General features: G+C 42.5%; 1 protein-coding gene across 1 annotated transcript in view; it reads left to right on the forward strand.

Moving 5' to 3' along the window:
- The window catches only part of LOC135090287 (hematopoietically-expressed homeobox protein HHEX-like), a 47,467-nt gene extending 30,347 nt beyond the window's left edge, over window positions 1-17,120 (forward strand). The window contains exons 2-4 of the mRNA XM_063986931.1: window positions 7,191-7,334; window positions 8,549-8,697; window positions 15,950-17,120. Of these exons, the coding sequence (XP_063843001.1) occupies window positions 7,191-7,334; window positions 8,549-8,697; window positions 15,950-16,444 (788 nt within the window). The 3' untranslated portion in view covers window positions 16,445-17,120. The remainder of the gene's footprint in view (window positions 1-7,190; window positions 7,335-8,548; window positions 8,698-15,949) is intronic.
- The last annotated feature ends 6,093 nt before the right edge of the window (window positions 17,121-23,213 follow it).

The following is a 23,213-nucleotide window of genomic DNA, read 5'->3' on the forward strand; positions in this document are numbered from 1 at the left end:
AACCTTATCTAATCCAACCTAACCTTACCTTAGCTTTCCTTATCCAAATGCAAAGCTAACTTAACACAAACATTACCTAACTTATAATGTAAACGTAATATAACTTAAAAGAGCACATAGCTAACTTTATCCAACCGAAGCAATCTCAAACCTTAATTAAAGAAAACCTAACCTAACCTAACCTAACCCAACCTAACCTCAAACCTTCTGAGTGCATCAAGGCAGCCCACACACCACCTCCGCAGCTTCAGAAGGCGAACTGCACCAGGTAAATAAAGCGGCGGCTATCAAAGGTGGACAGAATACAATAATTAAAGGTGCGCTCCTATCCCACACCTGTCCCGCAAAAGGGCGCTGCTCGGCTTACAGGTGGCGACAGGTGAGCCAGAATACGTGAGCTTGTGAGAGAGGACAGGTGTGTTGGGGTTAAGGTGAGTACAGGTATGAGGGGAGATGAGGCAGGTGAGATGAGAGTAAGTGGGATGGCAGGTGAGGTTGTTGCAGGTGTGAGGTGAGGTGAGGTGAGGTGGTGAGGGTGAGTGGTGAAGAGGTGAAGTTATGGGGTTTGATGTGAGAATAGGGGGACGAGAGGCTGGAGTGAGGGGTGTATGGGGGGAAGAAGGGAGAGAGGGGAAGGGGAAAGAGGGCAGAAAGATAAAGGGAATTTTCGGTTAATAAAAAATACAAAGTGAGAATAATTTAGGATATTCAAATAGAAAAAAAAGTAAACAAACAGACGAATGAACAAACAACTGGACAAATAAATACGAAAATAAAATGATTAATGAACGGATGAAAAATGAAACAAACTAAGATGTAATAAAACGGAACAACAAACAAAGACAATAACAACAAGAACAATAAAGAAAAATAATAATGAGAATAAGAATAAGAACATCACTACCACCACCACCACCACCACCACCACCACCACCAACAACAACAACAAGTGTCAATTTCCAACGTTACAAAATCATAAAAAATAAAGACTTTCCCCAACTTACAAACTTATACAAACCTCTCCCGCTTCACCTTCCGAATTTTAAAACCTTTCCCTCCACTTTTTTATTTATTTATTTATTTTTTTTCATGCTCCACCTGTCAGTAATGGCCTCCACACACCTCACTTATTAATCCTTCTATTTACGAACCATGCGAACCTTCAAATAATCGCGAAAAGAAACCCTCTTTAGCACTCGCATTAATGACGCAGTTAACATAATTGCGATATTTTCCCGGTAAATATATATGAAAAAAAAAGCCGAACTAAAAAAAAGAATAGTTTGCATTAATGATAATAGGTTGATTATTTATTTATTTTGGGGATATGTTTGCTCAGAGAAGTGCTTATATTGATCTTTTTTTTTTTTTTTTTGATTTTCTGTACTGGATAAATTTCACCTGTCTCGGGTTAATATCCGTCTGTCTGTCTGTCTGTCTGTCTGTCTGTCTGTCTCTTATAGCACAACTGTCTATCTGGCTGAATCAAAGCGCTGTCTATCTGTTTGTTATCATTTTCTTATCTCCATCTGTTTATCTGTCTATCTGTCTATCCAAACATCTGTCTACTATATACATCCATATCTAATAATCTACCTGTCTGTATACCTATTAATCTCTCTCTCTCTCTCTCTCTCTCTCTCTCTCTCTCTCTCTCTCTCTCTCTCTCTCTCTCTCTCTCTACTCATATGAAAAATCAGGGTCGTGTCAATCGTGATGTTAATTTCAGTTTTGGGTCAAGTTTCCTTCATTAAAGAACATAATACGAGTGTTGGCAAATTTCCTGTCTGTTTCTGTCGCTGCCTACTCGTCTGTGTGTCTGTGTGTCTGTGTCTGTCTGTCTACCTGTCTGTGTATTTGTCTGTATCTTTCATTGTCTGTTTGTGCATTGTTTCTGTGTCAGTCTATCTGTTTAGTTAAGGATTTTGATCTGTCTGTCTGTCTGTCTGTCTGTTTGTCTGTTTGTTTGTAAGTACGTATGTCTATTTGTATCATTGTCTGTTTTCTTATTAATCTATTTGTTTATTTCTCTCACTTTAACCTGGGTTCTCTGTCTGTCTATCTGTCTGTTTGTCTGTTTCAATTTCCGTACCAAATAATTAATTCCTGGATTCTAGAAAATACGTAAAAAATTATGTAATCTTTAGCCCCTCTCTCTCTCTCTCTCTCTCTCTCTCTCTCTCTCTCTCTCTCTCCCCGGGAAGTCTAAATAAGGCCATGGGAGATGTGAAGGCGAGGAAGAAACCCGTAAACAGCTCAGAACGTGAAGACATCCTCGGGAAATATTTCTCGCTAACTAATAAAAGGTTAAAAAGCAACACGTCTTGCAAATTCATCAGGGTCACGCAATAAACAGGCGGCGGGTGAGTCTGGGAGTCAATAACATAAGCTTATTTACCTGTTGATGCCAAAAAAAGAAAAAAACAAAAAACAAAAACATGAAGCAAAAAAATATATCGTAATCTAACATGATACGAATAAATAGTGTTTTTTTTTATTTTTTTTTCACTGTAAATACGCGGACATTCACGGATACGTAGGTACATACACACATACACACACACACACACACACAGGCACACACAGGCACACATCTGCCGACCAACCTACATACATATTTAAGTAATTACATACATAAATACATGAAATATTATCTGTAAACATGTTTTTAGCTTACTTTCTTTCACCACACACACACACACACACACACACACACACACACACACACACACACACACACACACACTCTCTCTCTCTCTCTCTCTCTCTCTCTCTCTCTCTCTCTCTCTCTCTCTCTGTGTGTGTGTGTGGGTGTGTGTAGTAAGAGCCGATGTCTTTCAAGAAGATAACAAGGAGTAAGTGTGTCTTTCAGTGAGCGATACCAGATTTAAGAGAAAGAATGGAATTTTCTGATGAAGATGAAAAATTAAGTAAGAATTTGTATCTTTCAGCGACACGTATTTCAAGGAGAGAAGGAGTAAGTCTGCATCTTTCAACGAGAGACAACAAGTTAAAGAGCCCAGTCGATGATGCAGAAGACGACAAAGCGAGTTAGCGTCTGTATTTTTCAACGAGAGTAAAAGGTGTTGTATATATATCCCTAAGGTAACGCGGTGGGGAGGAGGAGGAGGAGAAGGAGGAGGAGGAGGAGGAGGAGGAGGAGGAGAAGGAAGAGGAGGAGGAGGAGGAGGAGGAGGCGCCGCGTCACCATAACAACTGCCAACCGCATCGAGGAAACACAACAAGCTCTTGAAAATCCGGGGAATCAAGAGACTTTTCTTCCTGTTTTCTCTCTGGAATTCTGTAGTCGCCGCCGCCGCTGCCACCACCACCACCACCACCACCACCACCACCACCACCACCACCACCACCACTGCTAACGTTGCTACTGCTATCTTCGTTTGTCCAGCTTCCGCCGCTCGCCCGACCACGCCACACTCAGTCCCGTATTCTGAATCGCTTTGCTCTTTCACCACGGCTATTTCCAAAGGCCACAGAGATGAAAAGCCGAGTTCCCAAGAATTTTTCGCCTGTCAATAATGAAGAAATCTTGTTAATCAGTCACTAGAACCGTAAATATGTACTTAAAAACCCCCGACTGTTTTTCAAAGGCCAAAGAGATGAATACCAGGTTCCCAAGAGTGTTTCGCCTGTCATTAATGAAGAAATCTTGTTAATCAGTCACTAGAACCGTAAATACATACTTAAAAATCCCATTGCACTTCATCATGACTATTTTCCAAAGGCCACAGAGATGAATACCAAGTTCCCAAGAGTGTTTCGCCTGTTAATAATGAAGAAATCTTGTTAACCAGTCACTAGAACCGTAAATACGTACTTAAAAACCCTTGTCACTTAAACTTAAACCTTTAGACAATCGTGGAGGCGCGGCGCAGAGGGATTCACAATATTACAGACCTCACCCACACACACCCACATACACGCACGCACACACCCACACACACATACCAATCCCCAGGCCATCCATTTGTGGTCTCAGCTCGTGGCCCACAATGCTTTACTCGAGGCTGCACGTAAACAAAACAGACGTGACCACCTTCAGCGTGTCTCATTCCCTCTACCTTGCTGTCCACCACCACCACAACCACCACCACCACCACCACCACCATCTCCTTGTCCCTGTTCACGTCCTGCTCATTCCAACCTCACTCCCACCGTGGTCCTCCCCCAAATGCCTCTTCCGTGACAGTGAGGCGAGGACCTTCAAGAAACGAGGTGTGTTTTTATTTCTCAGAGGCACGTGGCCCGGAGGTTCAAGCACTGGACTTCAGAGTAGGTGATTTCCAGGTTCGAGCCCCGCAGGTAAACTTTTCTTAACTACGGTGCGCTGGGAATTGAGGGTCAATGTTGGTGTTAGTGGTGTGTGTGTTCGTGGGTTAGCTCTGTGTTGTGGTAAGGAGAGTGGTGGTGCAGCGGTGTCTCTGAGGTGATGTCCCAAGGTGTCATAATTAATGGGGAACACCTGTTTGCTTTTTCCTTAAGTGTCTCGTCCCAGAAAGTGGTTTTAAAAATGTGCGACGTGAGTTTAGTTTATCCTTGAGGCGTTTTTGTCATGGCTTGTGGCGGTGGTGGTGGTGGTGGTGCCCTCTCTCTCTCTCTCTCTCTCTCTCTCTCTCTCTCTCTCTCTCTTAGCAACTTGTTTTCTATTCTTTCTTTGTTTTCTTCTTGCTCTCATCTTTTTTTATTTTCTCCTTCCTCTTTCCTTCTTTTTATTTAGTTATGATTCTAATGTTCTCTACTTTTTTTTCTGTTTCATTTTTTCTCTCTCTCTCTCTCTCTCTCTCTCTCTCTCTCTCTCTCTCTCTCTCTCTCTCTCTCTCTCTCTCTCTCTCTCTCTCTCTAACTCACTCACGACCACAACCACAAAACATATTTACTTTTCTCTCTCTTCCTCTTCCAAACATTGTTGTCTTTTTTCTCATTTTCTTTTCCTCTTTCATTAAATAAAAAAAAAACGAACACGAGAGAGAGAGAGAGAGAGAGAGAGAGAGAGAGAGAGAGAGAGAGAGAGAGAGAGAGAGAGAGAGAGAGAGAGAGAGAGAGAGAGAGAGAGAGAGAAATTAAAAGGAACAAAGAACGTAAGAAAAAATGAGAAGGAAAAGGAAGGGAAGGATAAATAAAGAAAGATAAAATGAGAGATAATAAGAATTTGTCAACAAATCATAAAGGAAGACGATAAAAACAAGGAGAAGGAGGAGAAGGAGAAGAAAAAAAGAAGAAGAAGAAGAAGAAGAAGAAGAAGAAGAAGAAGAAGAAGAAGAAGAAGAAGAAGAAGAAGAAGAAGAAGAAGAAGAAAAAAAAGAAGAGGAGGGGGAGGAGAGGGAGAAGAAAGAGGAAATAAGAGGAAAAAGGACGTTAATCAGAAAATATTATAAGGAAAACACAAATAATAGATAAATAAAATAGAATTAGAATAGAAACTAGATAAATACATAAAGAGAAGAACAAGAACAAGAACAAGAAGAACAAGAAGATGAAGAAGAAAGAAAAAGAAAAGAAAAGCAAAGAACGAGAACAAAAACACCACTACCACCACCACCACCACCACCACCACCACCACCACCACCAACTATAAAAGAGAAACCAAAGAGACAGAAAGACAAATGAAATATCACCAGTCGACTTCCCTCAAGGAGAAACAAGAAGACAAGCCACTGATGGTGTGAGTGAGTGACTGGCGGCAAACACCTCTCTCTCTCTCTCTCTCTCTCTCTCTCTCTCTCTGGAAGTTGCAAGTACAGAAAAAAATAATATGCACGGCTATAGAGAAAAAATATATATACTGTAGAAAAAGTAATTTACATGTATATTCGTACACAGCAATTTCAAGTTAATTAATATATTTCACGCTACAAAATAACAAAAAAAAAAAGAAAGGAAGAAAAAAGAAAAACTTGCCAATGTATATTTGAAAGTCATGCTGGAATTTAAAGAAAATACGATGCACAAAGAGAGAGAGAGAGAGAGAGAGAGAGAGAGAGAGAGAGAGAGAGAGAGAGAGAGAGAGAGAGAGAGAGAGAGAGTGAAAAATAGGTAAAAATCAACATGAACATAGAAACAAACAAAAAGAAAAAAGAAAAAAAAAAAAAAGAAAAAAAAACAGACGCACACACACACACACATTTTTAGGAAAACTTTCAAACCACAACATAAAGAAAATTCGAGAGATAGAGAGAGAGAGAGAGAGAGAGAGAGAGAGAGAGAGAGAGAGAGAGAGAGAGAGAGAGAGAGAGAGAGAGAGAGAGAGAGAGAGAGAGAGAGAGACGGAAGAAACACAACACACACACACACACACAAACACCAGCTAACATTCCGCAACATTTACTAACCCAACAGATCTGATTCTCGCCTTTGCTACATTTTTTTCCCCCATTTTTTCCCAAGTTCCCCCTATCACCATTTTTTTTTTCAAGTTTCCCCTTCAGCATTATTTTTTTTTCTCTGCTATCATGAGCCCACTTGCGCAGCCCTTGCTCCGCCACACACCTGAAGCCCCCACACCTGTTGCCGCCTCGCTCTCATGGGCGTCCCGCTTAGAAACACTCGTGGGAATAGGATCTCGTGGGATTAAGACAGTTTCCCTTCCTCACACCGCCGCCAAATTCACAGAAAACGGATGGACTGGTTTTATGAATGCTTATGGCTCAATTTTTATTTTATTTTTTTTTTACTTTTTCGTTTTTTTTTTTGTATGTTTCTTTAATTTGCATTTAATTTGTTGGATTAAATATGACTTCCTTTTGTTTTCTTTTCGGGTTTCGTTTTCTTTTTTTTTATATTAGTTTTCGTCTATTTTTTTCCTCACGTTCATATTTTCTTCTTTCTTTTTGCTACTTGACTGAAAATTATGTTAAGTTCATGTTGAGATATGAATATAATTATAAGTGAACCTTAATATTACATTTATTTCTTAACTCGCTCTTGTTTTTGTTGTTTTTCTTCTTGTTATTCATATTCTTGTTGTTTTTGTTCCTGTTTCATCTTGTTCCTGTTCTTTTTTGTCCTCCTTTCTTTCTTTCCTTTTTTCTTATCCTTTAATTCCGTTCACGTATCTTCAGTATCTCCCTCCCTTCCTTCTTTCTCTCCCTCTCCCTCTCTCTTACCTACCTCCTCCCACCACCACCACCACCACCACCACCACCACCACTACCACCACTCCATCACCGCAGATTACGAGGTGACCAGCCCCAGTACTTCTCGGACCAGCAGCCCTCCAGTCCCCGTGCCCGTGCCAGTGTATGTAAGGACGCGACCCACGGCTCTCCCTGACACCTCCACCAAGAAGTGCCGCCGGTCCCGCACTGTCTTCACGGGTAACAGAAAACGGGAGGAGGGAAGAGGGGAAGATGGGTTGGGAGGGGGAGGTCATGAGAGTTGGTTTGTGGGGGTGTTGGGGTGTTGTTGAAGTGTCTCTCTCTCTCTCTCTGTCTATCTCTCTCTCTCTCTCTCTCTCTCTCTCTCTCTCTCTCTCTCTCTCTCTCTCTCTCTCTCATAGCCCGTTTCTCTCATCTCTCTCCTCTCATCCTCTCTTTGCCATCTCTCTCTCTCTCTCTCTCTCTCTTTGCCATCTCTCTCTCTCTCTCTCTCTCTCTCTCTCTCTCTCTCTCTCTCTCCCCTATCCCCTCTTAATTCTCCTCAGATACCCGCTAATCTCACCAGTAATACGGACATTTTACTCGGATTTCCCCTCTGATAAAAAGCCTCTTTAGCGGCCTCCTTTCCCAGCCCCTCTCCACCACCACAGCTGATGAAAGACACGTCACCAGAAATACCATTGTGTGTGTGTGTGTGTGTGTGTGTGTGTGTGTGTGTGTGTGTGTGTGTGTGTGTGTGTGTGTGGTAGTCTTTTGTTTGTTTTGTTTCGTTTTCTTTGTTTTGGTTGGTGTTTTTTTTTGTGTCTGTTTGTTTTTGTTTGTTTCGTGTCGTTGTATGATTGTTTATTTGTCTGTCTGTCTGTCTGTCTGTGTGTCTGTCTGTCATGGTTTGTTTGTATGCTTAGCTGTCTGTCTGTCTGTCTGTCTGTATCTGTTTGTCGCTTGTCTTTCTGTCTGTTTGCTTATCTATCTGTCAGTCTGTCTATCTGAATGTATGTCTGTTTAAGTATCATATATTATTATTTTTTTTTATTTTCTCACTAAAAAGGTGTTTATTATTTTGTTTTTTGTTTATTCGTATAATTTTTAACGCTTTTTTTTCAGCGGTTCGTTTTTCCACGTAGCCTTTTTCTCTTTTTAGCTTTTATATTTCACTACATCCTGCAGCACAGATTTCGCCTTTGACTGCTAAATGTGAGCGCGTGTGTGTGTATGTGTGTGTGTATGTGTGTGTGTGTGTGTGTGTGTGTGTGTGTGTGTGTGTGTGTGTGTGTGTGTGTATACCCTATCAAAAATTAACTCTCTCTCCCTCTCTCTCTCTCTCACAACACCACTGTCACCCTAATCCAAATCACAGACAGTATCACAAACACAACAAAAAGTAACACCATGAGCAACACCACCATCACCAAACCCACCGTGTTCCCCGCCAGAGCTGCAGTTGGTGGGGCTGGAGCGGAGGTTTGAGGCACAAAAATACCTGAGCACACCTGATAGAGTGGACTTGGCGCGCTCCCTCGGCCTCACGCAGCTGCAGGTGAAGACTTGGTACCAGAACAGGAGGATGAAGTGGAAGAAACAGGTAAGCGAGAGCGAGAGAGAGAGAGAGAGAGAGAGAGAGAGAGAGAGAGAGAGAGAGAGAGAGAGAGAGAGAGAGAGAGAGAGAGAGAGAGAGAGAGAGAGAGAGAGAGAGAGGGTGCTTAAAATAACATCTACAGAAAAGCACAAGGCCCACTATGCAAACAATACACCCTAGGGGACGCCGAGGAGCAAAGTGGAGGAGGAGGAGGAGGAGGAGGAGGAGGAGGAGGAGGAGGAGGAGAAGAGAGAAACAGAGAGAAAGAGAAAGAGATGGTGACTGTGTATGCAAGCGTAAATGTACGTGTGTGTGTGTGTGTGTGTGTGTGTGCGTCTACGTGTATATGTGTATGTGTGTGTGAGTGTGTGTGTGTGAGTGTGTGTGCGTGTGCCTGCCTTCCCCCCACTACCTTTTATACAAGCTGTCTTTATTCAAGTCTCCCCTCCACGTGTGACAGGAATAACTGATGCTTGTGTCTGGTGCACCGATTTTTTTCTTTTATAACGCATTTTTTAAACCAACACCATCACCACCACCATCACCACCACCACCACCACCACCAAAGAATGAATAAGAACGATACAAAAATGACCTAAATAATCCTAAACAACATGCAGGATAGAATTAGGAACACATATTGCAAAGGGTGAAGGAAGGCGTGAAGGATTCCTAGGACTGTACATCTAATTACAAAGGAGACAGGACTGTGTGGGAGTGTGTAAGGGTGTGTAGGAGTGTGTGTGAGTGTTTGAGAGTATGTGCGAGTGTGTGGGAGTGTTTGAGAGTATGTGGGAGTGTGTGGGAGTGTTTGAGAGTGTGTGGGAGTGTTTGGGAATGTGTGGGGGTGTTTGGGAGTGTTTGGGAGTATGTGGGAGTGTTGTGGGAGTGTGTGGGAGTGTGTAAAATAGAGTGAAACGCCGTGGTAGGATTCTATGAAAGTTTAAGGCGACTGTAAAAACTTGAAAGGGCGTAAAAGAGAGAGTGGAGGTGAGAGGGAGAGGAACGAAGGGAGGGAAATAGAAAAGGAAATAGGAAAAAAAGAAATAAACGAGAAAATACACGAGTAGGAGCGAGAGAGAGAGAGAGAGAGAGAGAGAGAGAGAGAGAGAGAGAGAGAGAGAGAGAGAGAGAGAGAGAGAGAGAGAGAGTCACGTCCTGTAATTAATAGCACGACACACTCAAGGACTCGACGCAGAGATAGTAATAAAGAGAAACGTCAGACTAATGAGCTGCTTAGGTGTCCTCGGGGGCGCCCACGTGGCCAGGTGGGGTGGGGAGGACAGGGGGAGGTGGGAGATGATGGGTGAGGGGAAAGGCAACATGGGATAGTGAGGGGGAGATGAGAATGATGAGATGAAGTGTATAATGGGTAGGAATGGGAGTTAAGGGGAAGTGGGAGGGAGGGAGGGAAAGGACATGGTAGGTGGAGAGGGGAGGAAGGGACAAGGTAGGGAAGGGAAGGAATATGGGAGGGAAGGCAGTAGGGGACATGGGAGGGAAGGGAGGAACATGGCAAGGAATGGGGGAGGGAATATGGGGAAGAGAGAAGGGGAGTGGGAGGGAAGAAATGGAAGGGATATAGGAGGTAGGGGGAGGAAGAGGGGATAAAGGAGGGAAGGAATGAAGGAATATGGGAGGTAGAGAGGGGAGGAAGGACCATGGGGAAGAGAGGAGGGAGGAGATAGGGTAGGTAAGAGAGGAGGAGAGGGCGTGGGAGGAAGGGAATGCGAAGAAGTGAAGGAAGAGGAAGAGGAAGATTCTGAGATCAAGAGCAAGGGACGAGGAGAGATGCAACGATAAGTAAAGGTCTTGGTATATATATAAAAAAAATGCTTCTTGTCTCAGAATAAAAAAAAAAAATGATACAAAACGTTCTAAAGAAGAAAAAAAACTTTAATTACAAATATTTAAAAGAGTAAAACATTGTAATCATAAAACGTTTTCGAGGAGGTAAACGTTGGACTTGCAAACCTTCCAAGTGAGAAAAACGTTCCAGTCAGGAGAAGGAAAACGTTGTTCGTGAGGTCACTGCAAGAAACGTTTAAAGGGAAGACGAAATGAAGATCGTAAGAAAATAACGTTACAGATGATGAGTGTAAGGAAAAGAAGACGAGGAGGAAAGTGAGGAAGAAAAACAGGAAAGAAAATGATATAGAAATGAGAGAGAGAGAGAGAGAGAGAGAGAGAGAGAGAGAGAGAGAGAGAGAGAGAGAGAGAGAGAGAGAGAGAGAGAGAGAGAGAGAGAGAGAGAGAGAGAGCATACAGTTAAAAAAAGAAAGTATAAACAAACAAAACACAAAAGAAGATATTGCAACCATAAGTCTCTCTCTCTCTCTCTCTCTCTCTCTCTCTCTCTCTCTCTCTCTCTCTCTCTCTCTCTCTCTCTCTCTCTCTCTCTCTCGCAAAAGGCAAAACTACCAGCAAACAAGACAAGAAATAAAAGGGTTACAATCTTCCTTCCTTCCCTCCATTCCTCCATCTCCCCTTCCCTCCCTACCTACCTCCTACCCTCCCTCCATCCTCCACCACTTTATTCCTCCCTCCCTCCCATCCCTACATCCCTCCCTGCTTCCACTACTCTCCTCCATCCCTCCCTACCTACCTCCCACATTCTCTGCCTTTCTCCCTCCCATTTCTTTCATCCCTTCTTCCTTACTATCCTTTCACCACCCGCCCCTCTATCCCTACCTGTCTCCTACCTGTCTCCTACCCTGTACCATCCCTCCCTTACTCCCTCACTTCCTTCCTGAGTGACTGAGTGAGTGATGCGACTTGGGCTAAACAAAAAAGAGAGACAGTACGGCGGTAGAGGTCGTGGAGTTCCGTCTGCAGTTAAGAGGATTAGCCAAGCCGGTATACATTCTTATGCGTCCCCTCGAGGCTGCCGGAGTCGTAAAGAAAAAATAAGAGGCACCGCAGCGGGCGTATCCTGATGGCGGCGGGGCGACACACAAACACACACACACACACACACACACACACACACACACACACACACACACACACACACGCAGTCTATTCGGTTTTGTTGGCGCTGCGGGAAGGAAGCTACGGTAGAAGGGAGAAGTAGTGGTGGTGGTGGTGGTAGAGAGGGAAGGGGGTGAAAGGAGAGGTGGTGGTGGAGGGAGGAGGGAGAAATGGTAGTGGTAGTATCAATAGTGGGAGGAGGTGGAGGAGGAGGAGGAGGAGGAGGAGGAGGAGGAGGAGAAGGAGGAGATAGAACAACAACAACAACAACAACAAAAACACAAAAAAACACCACCGGAAGAAAAGAAGAAAGAAAACAAAGAACGACAAGAAAAAAAACACGAAAAATAATATCAACGAGGACGAAGACGAAGGAGAGACGCAGAACACAGAGGAAGACGAAGAAGGAAGAGACATAGCAGGCGGAGACGCAGCCGGAGGAGGAGGAGAAGAAGGAGGAGGAGGAGGAGGAGGAGGAGGAGTAGGATCGCGCGGCATCTGAAGAAGGATCCCCTGTGATGGAGAGGGACGGGGCGGCTCTGGGAGGACGCGAACCAAGTTATGGGGAGTCGCGAGAGAGACTTTATGATCATAGGTATTACAAGAGAGTCCGTGAAGAGGCAGTGGGGCGCGGGCAGGCAGCGGCGCGCCATGGGGAATTGGAGACACTTGGAAGGGCCGAATGGGGGTTAGGAGGGACGGAGAAAAGACGAAGAAGGACGAAGGAGAGGAAGGAGGAAGCGTGAGAAGGTGGAGGAAGGTAGAGGGAGAGAAAAGATAGGATAAGGCAGAGAAAGGGAAAAAGATAGGCAAAAGAAGGATAGGGAAGAGGAAGGAAGAATAGAAGGATCGTGAAAATAATAGAAAGGGAATAGGAGTGAATGAAGAAGAGAGGCAAAGAGGAGGAGGAGAGGGACATGAGAGAAGAGAGAGAGAGAGAGAGAGAGAGAGAGAGAGAGAGAGAGAGAGAGAGAGAGAGAGAGAGAGAGAGAGAGAGAGAGAGAGAGAGAGAGAGAGAGAGAGAGAGAGAGAGAGAGAGAGAGAGAGAATGGAAAGGAGAGGTGGAGGAGGTTGAAGTACAAAGTTGGAGGAGGAGGAGGAGGAGGAGGAGGAGGAGGAGGTAAATTTACAGCGGCGTTAACTGTCCTTAAGAAGATTCTCTTTGATATTTAACCTCCTTCTCCTCCTCCTCCTCTTCCTCCTCCTCTTCCTCCTCCTGAGTGACCCTTGCTCTCTGGGAACCTGGCACGGGACAGTAAGAGACGCGAGCTGACCAATCACCATTCGAGAATCTTAAGTCTGCCAACCAATCACGGAACGGAATTGAGAACCGGAGTACCACTACCACCATCATCTCCCCCCAACCTCCTCCTCCTCCTCCTCCTCCTCCTCCTCCTCCTCCTCCTCCTCCTCCTCCTCCTCCAGAACGAATCACGTGACGCGCAAACCTAACGTCATGTGAGACACGAGTGAACGCAGGAGGGGATTAAAGGAAATTCCCGGAGGAGGAGGAGGAGGAGGAGGAGGAGGAGGAGGAGGAGGAGGAGGAGGAGGAGGAAGAGCAATGGGTAATGGAAGTTTCAAAGGCGAGATCAGATCATAATATTGCAAAGAATTATGGGAAACAAGGAAAGCGAATCGGCGGAAGACATAAATACTGGAAAACATTATAACCTCTCTCTCTCTCTCTCTCTCTCTCTCTCTCTCTCTCTCTCTCTCTCTCTCTCTCTCTCTCTCTCTCTCTCTCTCTCTCTCTCTCTCTCTCTCTGGGACGAGTTATGTGTTTAGTATATCAACTAAATAGAGCAAGGGATATTGGAGGTGTGTCTGAGTGATTTCCTACCTGTGAGTTTACTTGTGTAGGTGTGATGCTCAGGTGAAGTGTGTTAATTTGTTATATATAAAGGTATTTTTCGAGGGGGAGCCAGAATTTTGATTTTGTGAGGGTATGGGTGCTTTTTGGGGGGAGTTGTTTTATGTGTGTGTGTGTGTGTGTGTGTGTGTGTGTGTGTGTGTGTGTGTGTGTGTGTGTGTGTGTGTGTGTGTTGTGTAACGTTTTTTTTTTTTCCCGCCGCCAATTTGTCATGCTTATGTTGTCATGCGGTGATTGTTGTTTGTTAGTGCACACTCTATTCATGTGTGTGTGTGTGTGTGTGTGTGTGTGTGTGTGTGTGTGTGTGTGTGTGTGTGTGTGGACTGATGCTTACGTCTGTGTGTACATACGTGTATACCACCATACTGTACACATACACACACACACACACACACACACACACACACACACACACACACAGGACCAGTGGGATGCATAATAATTATTTTACATTGTTTCATTCGTGTATTTTTTTTTTACTAACCGACCACCACCACCACCACCACCACCACCACCACCACTACCACCAGAGGCCGTGATAATGTATATATATTTTTGCAAACCTCGCTGCGAGTGTGGGTTGCCAATTGCGAGTATAAAAGAACAGGGAGTGAGGGAGTACACATTTGAAGAGAATGGTCAGTGCGTCCTGGTGGTGGTGGTGGTGGTGGTGGTGTTAGTAGTAGTAGTAGTAGTAGTAGTAGTAGTAGTAGTTGTTGTTGTTGTTGTAGTAACACTAGTATCAGTTTAAAAATAATGACAATAACAATACCAATAACCAAAATAATAATAAAAAGATTAGGAGAGAAAGAGAAGAAAAGATAGAACAATGAAAAAAAAAAAATAGAGGAATGATGAAAGGATATAGAAGAAAGAGAAAATACATCATAGTAAATATAAAACAAAAAAATAAAGATAAGTAGAAATAGCACATGAAAAAAGATTAAGAAGCAAAACAGAAGAAGGAAGAAGAAAGGAAAATACGAATAATAACAAGAAAACAATAAGAAAAAAAAGGAAGGGGGACGAGCAGGAAACACAAACTAAAGCCACACAAAATGACACAGGTAAAGGTGGAAACACAAGGAAGGGAAGCAAAGGGAAACAATACACGGGAGGAAACACAAAACTAACTCATCTGTGTCTCAAAGTACAGAGGTACACTTGAAACTTTGTGGTGGTGGTGGTGGTGGTGGTGGTGGTGATGGTAGTGGTGGTGGTGGTGGTGGAGTTTGTTAGACTACACACACACACACACACACACACACACATCAAAGCCACTAACTAAGGGAGAAGTTATGAGGTTGTTTGTGAATTTGGTGTGAGTTTGTGTGACCCAGCCATGGTTTGTCTTCCTTGCTGCCGCCATTGTTGTTGTTGTTGTTGTTGTTGTTGTTGTTGGTGGTGGTGGTGGTGGTGTTATTATCATTATTATTATTACCTGAAATCCCATTTTTACATAATTTCCTTGTTTAATTTACTACTATTATTACTGCTACAACAACTATTGGCGCTACAACAACAACAGCGACAACAACAGCAAATACTACTACTACTGCTACTACTACTACTACTACTATGATTCAGAGCTACACGTGACAACTGCTTGATAATAAATCCTATTTTTTTTTTAAATCTCAACAATATATTCAATTTTCTATTCATTTCAACTTATTTTCTGCTCTTTTGGCAATTAGAGCGTCCATAACGATAACAAATTTAAAAGGTCCTTCGCTACTCTGCAATCCTGAAGGGCGCGGCTGTGTTAATGAGGGTAATAATGCAGCAGCACCTTCAGGAGTTAGCGAGGCGAGCAAAGTTATAACAAAGGGCAATTTGGGAGTGACAGGAGGTGGGTGTGCGGGGCGGGGCGGGGGTGGGAGGGGCGGGGGGGGTGGTCGTCAGTATATTCTCTGCCAGTGGTTTAGGATTACTTATGCATTGCTTTGGTAGTTATACAGTGTGATAGCTTTGGTTGTGGGTACAGGTGGTGGTGGTGGTGGTGGTGGTGGTGGTGGTGGTTTTGATAATAATGATATTGGTAATAATGGTAAAGATGGTGAATGGTAAATGATAACTGTTGTGATGATAATGGCAGTGGTGATGATGTCATTGATAATAATACTGATAATAATAATAATAATAATAATAATAATAATAATGAAGATAACAAGAGGAAATAACAATAATGACAAGAACACCAATAACAACGAGAACAGCGTAAACAATGATTGATGATGACGATGATAACAATAATAATAATGACAACAACAACAACAATGACGATACTGATGAATATGACAACGAAAATAACAACAACAACAACAACAACAACAACAATGACGATAATACAAACAATAACAATAACAACAATGGTAATAACAGTGACAATAACAACAACAACACTACTTCCAGGTGATGCAGGAGGGCAGCAAGGAACCCCCTACCAAACCAAAGGGGAGACCCAAGAAAAATTCAGTTCCCTCCTTTGCTGAACTCCAGAGACAAAGGGAGGAGGAGGAGGAGGAGGCTAGGAGGAGAACGGCATCGCAAACCACAGAAGAAGAAGAGGAAGGCATAAGAAGACCTAACATTGAGGAAGACGATGAAGAGGAAGACGATGAGGAAGATGAGGAGGAGGAGGATGAAGAGGAACTAGACGTGGGGATGGAAAGAGGAGTAACTGGGATGGAGGTACAGAGTGAGGAGGCAGAGGGGAGTGAGAGGGGGAGGGGAGTGAGAGGGACATATCCTTACCTCTCTCTTTCGAACCCCCAATCCGGTTCAGAGAGGAAGAACCGAACCAGTAACCCCTCTCTCCCTCACTCTCACTCTCCCCTCTCTCTCTCCCCTCTCCCTCACGCTATGCAAGGGAGTGAGGGCCGCCAAAAAGAGGGAGAGAAGATATAAAACCTCTTTCCGTCTTGCCACTTCTGAGGGAGCGAGGAGAGGGGAAAGGAGGGAGGAGGGAGAGGTGAGAGGGTGGAGGAAAGAGGGGAAAACATGGTTGTGGAGGCACGTTTTCTCTCTCTCTCTCTCTCTCTCTCTCTCTCTCTCTCTCTCTCTCTCTCTCTCTCTGAATTGTTTTATCCTGCCCGGGATGAGGGAAAAAAGGAAAAAAAGAGAAGGAAAACTTGAGTATAATTTCTAAATACTAAAACTGAATCTTACGTAGCATAATAATAATAATAATAATAATAATAATAATAATAATAATAATAATGATAATAATAATAATAATAATAATAATAATAGTAATAATAATAATAGTAATAATAATAATAACGATAATGATAATAATAACAATAGGAAACAGTCATATTTTTATCTTTACATAAATAAAAAATAAATAAAAAACTATTCATTATTAAAAAAAAAAAGAGGACGAGAATATTACAATATAAAAATATCATATCAAATTCTGAATAGAGAGACGAAGTTAATATATTTTTTTTTTCTACAACCATCTATGGAAGTCTCTCTATTACGGCCCTGAATAGAAATACGGACGTAGTTTCATATTAATGTTTGCTCTTTTTTTTTTTTTCCGTTGCTGTTGTCGATCCGCCGAAGTAAAAATATATAATGAATTGAATTATTATTTTTTTCTCCCTTGTATTTATTCAGTCCACGCCACCACAGGGCTGTTATGATTGATGTGGGAACCTAATTTGTCTTCCATTCCGTGTTTTTCGTCTGGTGGTGGTGGTGGTGGTGGTGGTGGTGGTGGTGACAGTAGTAGTAGTAGTAGTAGTAGAAGAAAAATAATAATGATAGATACAACTACTACTACTACTACTACTACTAATACTACTAAGGTGAAGGAGGAAAAACAAAAGACCAAAGAAAAAGAAAGAAAAGAGAACAGACACAAGAAGAGCAGCAGCAACAACAACAACAACAACAACATACAGAAAAAAAATATTAATAACCTCCATTCTACCTAAGCCTTTGGACTGGTAATGAAAAGTCTCTCTCTCTCTCTCTCTCTCTCTCTCTCTCTCTCTCTCTCTCTCTCTCTCTCTCTCTCTCTCTCTCTCTCTCTCTCTCTCTCTCTCTCTCTCTCTCTCTCTCTCTCTCTGTGTGTGTGTGTGTGTGTGTGTGTGTGTGTGTGACCTGCTGGCTGGCTGGCGGGGCAGAATCAGGTCGCGTGTTTTGCAATTACATTATTACAGCAATTATAATTTTTTCCTCCACATTGAAAAAGCAAGCGGAGTGTGCACTTCTAGCTATGTAATTTATTTAGCGAGCAATATCATGGAGTATTTTGTCAAGAGAGAATGTAAAGTTAGTCTTCATGTTTATTTTTTATTTCTTTTTATCTCTCTCTCTCTCTCTCTCTCTCTCTCTCTCTCTCTCTCTCTCTCTCTCTCTCTCTCTCTCTCTCTCTCTCTCTCTCTCTCTCTTCCTGCCTGGTGCCTCTCTCTCTCTCTCTCTGTGTGTGTGTGTGTGTGTGTGTGTGTGTGTGTGTGTGTTTGTCTGTCTCTTTGTCAGGTTGTTTCTCATTTACTTAGTTGCTCTTTTAGTTACTCAGTCAGTCAGTCAGTCAGTCAGTCGGACAGTTAGTGTGTACGCCTTTGTCTCTGTCTGTCTTTCTAGCTGTCTTTTTGTTCGTCTCTCTCTCTCTCTCTCTCTCTCTCTCTCTCTCTCTCTCTCTCTCTCTACACATGGACCCGTCTGAAAAATAATAATAATAACAACTGTTTTGCTTCCCCACACTAATTAAAGCCACCCAAACACCCACTGCCTTGGAAATGACACAATAAAAACAGAGCAGCGTCCATCCATCCATCACGCGGTCAATCAGTCACGATACCAAGTCAATACCTTTTCCGGACAGGTGAGAGAGAGAGAGAGAGAGAGAGAGAGAGAGAGAGAGAGAGAGAGAGAGAGAGAGAGAGAGAGAGAGAGAGAGAGAGAGAGAGAGAGAGTTCTTCCAAATCGGTACACTATTTTTTTTTTTTTTAAATTTCCAACCTCGCATCTACGGCTCAGGTAAATCAGGTAAATCCGACATGAACGAGTAATAAGAGCAGAACCACCTGAGATTCTTTGAACAGGTGTTGGGTTACCTTGCACAGGTGAGGTCTGCAATTGTCAGGTAAAGGGCAGCTCATATTTCACAGATAGTGGTGGTTTTAGAAGTGTGTGTGTGTGTGTGTGTGTGTGTGTGTGTGAAACGTTACAGGAATCTATTTATTTTCAGTTATTATTTTACTACCATTACTACTACTGCTACAACAACAACAACAACGATAACAACAACAACAACAACAACAACAACAACTACTACTACTACTACTACTACTACTACTACTACTACTACTACTACTCCTACTAACTAACACTAACTACTAACTACTACTAACAATTCTCCTACAATTCAATTAATTTAAAAATAATGAGTCACTTTTCAGAATAAGTTACAGAAAAGAAGATGAATAAAGACATGCAAACTCCCCTCCCATTCCTCCTCCTCTTTCTTCTCTCCTCCCTCTTCCCTCTTCTCTTCCTCCTCTTCCTTGCTTTCTCTCCTATTCGTTCATCACAACCACAAAAAGAAAACGAGACAAAGACATCAACAACAAGCCCCAACACAACACGCCTCCTCCTCCTCCTCCTCCTGCTCCTCCTCCTCCCTCCTCCTCCTCCTCACCACCACCACCACCACCACCAAGACCATTCTGTGTCTCTTTTGTGGCCGTATTCTGCAAGGCCTCTTAAGCAATGGGCAAGAGGAAGAGGAGGAGGAGGAGGAGAAGAAGAAATGGTAAGGATGAAGGAAGAGGAGGAGTAAAAGGAATGATGGGGAGGATGAGGAGGAATGAGGGGGAGGAGGCGGAGGGTGAGGAGGAAGGATGGGAAAGAGGAGGAGGAGGAGGAAGAGGACGAGGGAAGAGGAGGAGGAGGAAGAGGAGGAAAAGGAGGAAGATAAGAAGGGTGAGAAAGAAGAAGAATGAGAGAAGAAAAGAAGAGAAAAGATGAAAAGGATGAGGAGAAAGTATAAGGAGGAGGAAGAATAGGAAGAAAGGAGGAGAATAAGTAGGACGAGGAAGAATAGGAAAAATGAAGGCGGAGAAGAAAGAGGAGAAGAAGAAGAAGAAAAGAAAAAAAAAGAAGAAAAAGAAGAAGAAGAAGAAGAAGGAATGTAGGATGGTGGTGAGGATAAGGTGGAGTGAAGATTCAAGACGAGAGATAACCAGCTCAACCAGGCACTTCATAGGGATCAGAGCTCTGGGAAGACTAGTGAGAGCGTAAAGGGCCGGGCTGGGTTCTGGGTAGGCGATATGGGGGGGGAGGGGGTTAAAGGCCGCTGAGGTGACGAGAGTGCAAGGGTAATGCTTGATGGTAAGTAATCTGTATATGGCAGCAGTAAGTGAAATGTGGTTAGCAGTTCCCGCAGAGTTTTTTTCGGGTTTTCTGCAAAATTTCTTATACTGTTTGTTTTGTCATTAGGATTATTTTTAAAGGCTGCAGGGATGATCACTTATGTTTTTATGAAGGATTCGCTTATTAACGATAAAAATTCTCTGTTAAAATATAGAATCAAGGAAAATAAGACTTGTAAACACCAGTATCATCCACTACAGCCTATTACAAGTACACGAGGTAGGATGAAGGAATGTTTAAGAATACGGTTCCTAATATTTCAATACTTCGTGGATAGAATGACAGAAGAGACACAGAGAGCACACACAGGGAACTAAATTGACAGACTTTTTTTGCAATCTCCTGTAAATTACCTTAGGAAACGGAATACGGAAAACGGAAACGGAATCGGAAACGGGAGCTTTTATATTCTCTCTTGTAGTGAACTTAAATACACTATCTGACACGGAAAAGAAGAAAATAAGAAGAAAAAAGAAAAAAAAAGAAGAAAAGAAGAACGAACAAGAACAAGAAGGAAACAAACTCTCAAATGTCAAAAGGAATTCAATCGGGAGCCATATTTATAAAATGAACGAGCCCAAAATGTGATAATTAAACACTAGGGAGACACAGAAAGGAACAGATAGCTTTACAACACAAGGATAGAAGAGACTGGAAATTACGAAGGATTAGTCAGTGAGGAAATTTACTTAATGCGCACGTAGTAAGTGAAATGTGAGAAGTAGACCCCGCAGAGTTTTTAAGCGAGACCTTAAATCCCATTACAGGATACATTGGAGTTTAAAGGGCCACAAAAGACTAGTCAGGGTATATAAGGCAGCTCCTGTGTGCCTAATATTATCCCTCATTCTCACGTGTAAGCCTAAACTAACCTCCTCCCGTGGGTCTCTGTTTTATTCACGCTGATGACACGCCTGCTAAAACTCATCCACTCATCCCCCAGTCTGTTTGTGAGCCATTTCCACCCCCTCTCTGTCTTTCTTAAGTCTAAATTTATCTAACGCGAATAAATTGCAACACGGGAGGAGGAGGAAGAGGAGGTGGAGGAGGAGCAAGAGCAGGATGAGGAGGAGGAGGAGGAGGAGGAGCAGGAGAGATAAATCTGCGCACCAAATCTTTATCTTTTCCTTAATTAACTGATGACAGGAAAGCAGGAGATGTGGCAGATGCGTGCGTGTATGTGTGTGTGTGTGTGTGTGTGTGTGTGTGTGTGTGTGTGTGTGTGTGTGTGTGTGTGTGTGTGTGTGTGTGTGTGTGTGTGTGTGTGTGTGTAAGGGTGTGGCTGACTCCGATCAATGCGCAGCTTAAGCCCTCTACACACACACACACACACACACACACACACACACACACACACACACACAAACACATAGAAGACTATTTTCGCCACCCATAATGTTCCTCCCCTCACCAGAGATTGGCCTGTCTGCCCCTCGATCCCTCCCTCCCCCTCGCCTCCCATCACACCCACTCTCTCCCAGACACGTGCATTCCTCCGGGAAATTAGTCACTGCGATTAGGGCACAGATGAGGAAGCAAGAGACATTCCACTCCACCTCACCAGATGTCTCTACCAGTTTTGTCAATATGCATGTTGTCTTTCACTCCCGTTTTTCATTTACTATCTCATGTTTACTTCGACCGTTTTCTGTTGTTCCCTTTCTTTGTCTCTCCCATTTTCTCCATATTCTTTCTTGTATCCTATTTATGTATTTTCTTCAATAAACTGTTACTGTTACTCCATATCTCTTACTACAGATTAGATAGTGTAGTTTAAAGCCGTATCCTAAGAATGTATCACTATTTTAATTAATTTTAACATGGTCTAGAAATTAGTTTTCTTTTTTTTTTATTTTTATGTGATTTTAGTGATTCTTGCTTAGTAATTTTAAACCATAACTAGAATACTTCATAATTCTATCACTAGTATCATTCTGTCAATATGCGGTACAGTATAGTCTGTCTGCCTTCATCTCTCTCTCTCTCTCTCTCTCTCTCTCTCTCTCTCTCTCTCTCTCTCTCTCTCTCTCTCTCTCTCTCTCTCTCTCTCTCGCCAATAGCAGCTCTCGTACTGAAGTTTAATAAAAATAAGTACATTTTTTCCACATTTCACGAAGCGTATTGCAACACCCAAGTCATACATTGATATTGCTTGCCTCGCCTTGGTGTTGCAGGAAAATTAGTCTTTTTTTTCCTCGGTCTTGCTTCCAATCAAATTTATTACTCGCCGCAGTACGTAGGTTCTGCAAGCACTATTGAGGTAATTTTGCCTATTATGTATCGTTTGCAATAAGACTGGGTGGTGTCATATTTGTATTTTTGTTCATGTAGTTATTGCTGTTTCGTTGGGGAGTGGTGGTGGTGGTGGTGGTGGTGGTGGTGGTGGTAGTTGTTAGTAGGAGTGAAAGTCGTTGTAATAATAGAAGTAATTGTTATTTTTGTTGTTGTGTTGTGTTGTGTCGCTGTTTTGTATTGTTGTTGTTGTTGCTGTTGTTGTTGTTGTTGTTGTTGTTGTTGTTGTTGTTGTTGTTGTTGTTGTTGTTGTTATTGCTGTTCCTGTTCCCGGTGTTGTGGTTGCATCCTTCACGCCAACACGGACAATTTAATAATCTGTTTTCATGTTGTGGGAACAATATTGAAGTGGCAATTATTTTTATACACCATTATAAAGCCCCAAACCAGCCCAGCTCGCGTAAACACTAATGATATCCTCGCACCTTGTCGCAACCACCACCACCACCACCACCACTACGACCACCACGACCATCATTTTTAAGTCTAATAGCTTGCTACTGTTCTATCTCTCACTAATGACTCCGCACTGTTTGCTGCAATGAGACCGCAAACTTATTTATATCTCAATTTCTCTCCCACACTAGAGCTTTCCTCCTGATTTATCTTTAATTTACAGTGTGTTAGAAAGATACATGTTATGAGGTACAGTGGAGACGCGTAAAGTTTCTGTTTAATGTTTTGTCTTAAGATTTTGTAAACTTTCTTTTATCTATTACTTATCTTTATTTATTTATTTATTTTTTCGGTTCATTCACTATCATGTTTTCCTTTTCCAGTTTATTCGACGTATCTTCTTTTTTTCTCGATTCATTTAATGTTTTCTTGTTTTTTATTTTTTTTCGTATTTGTTTGATTTCTCATATGTTTTCCATTTGATTTCATTCACCATCTGGTTTTCCTTCTTTTCATTTCATTCCTCTTATAACGATTCTTTCTTTTAATTCAACTCAATGTTACTCCTTTTTCATTTCACTCACCATGTTTTTTTTTCTTT

The sequence above is a fragment of the Scylla paramamosain genome, chromosome 34 (assembly GCF_035594125.1).
Source record: "Scylla paramamosain isolate STU-SP2022 chromosome 34, ASM3559412v1, whole genome shotgun sequence".
Classification (NCBI taxonomy): domain Eukaryota; kingdom Metazoa; phylum Arthropoda; class Malacostraca; order Decapoda; family Portunidae; genus Scylla; species Scylla paramamosain.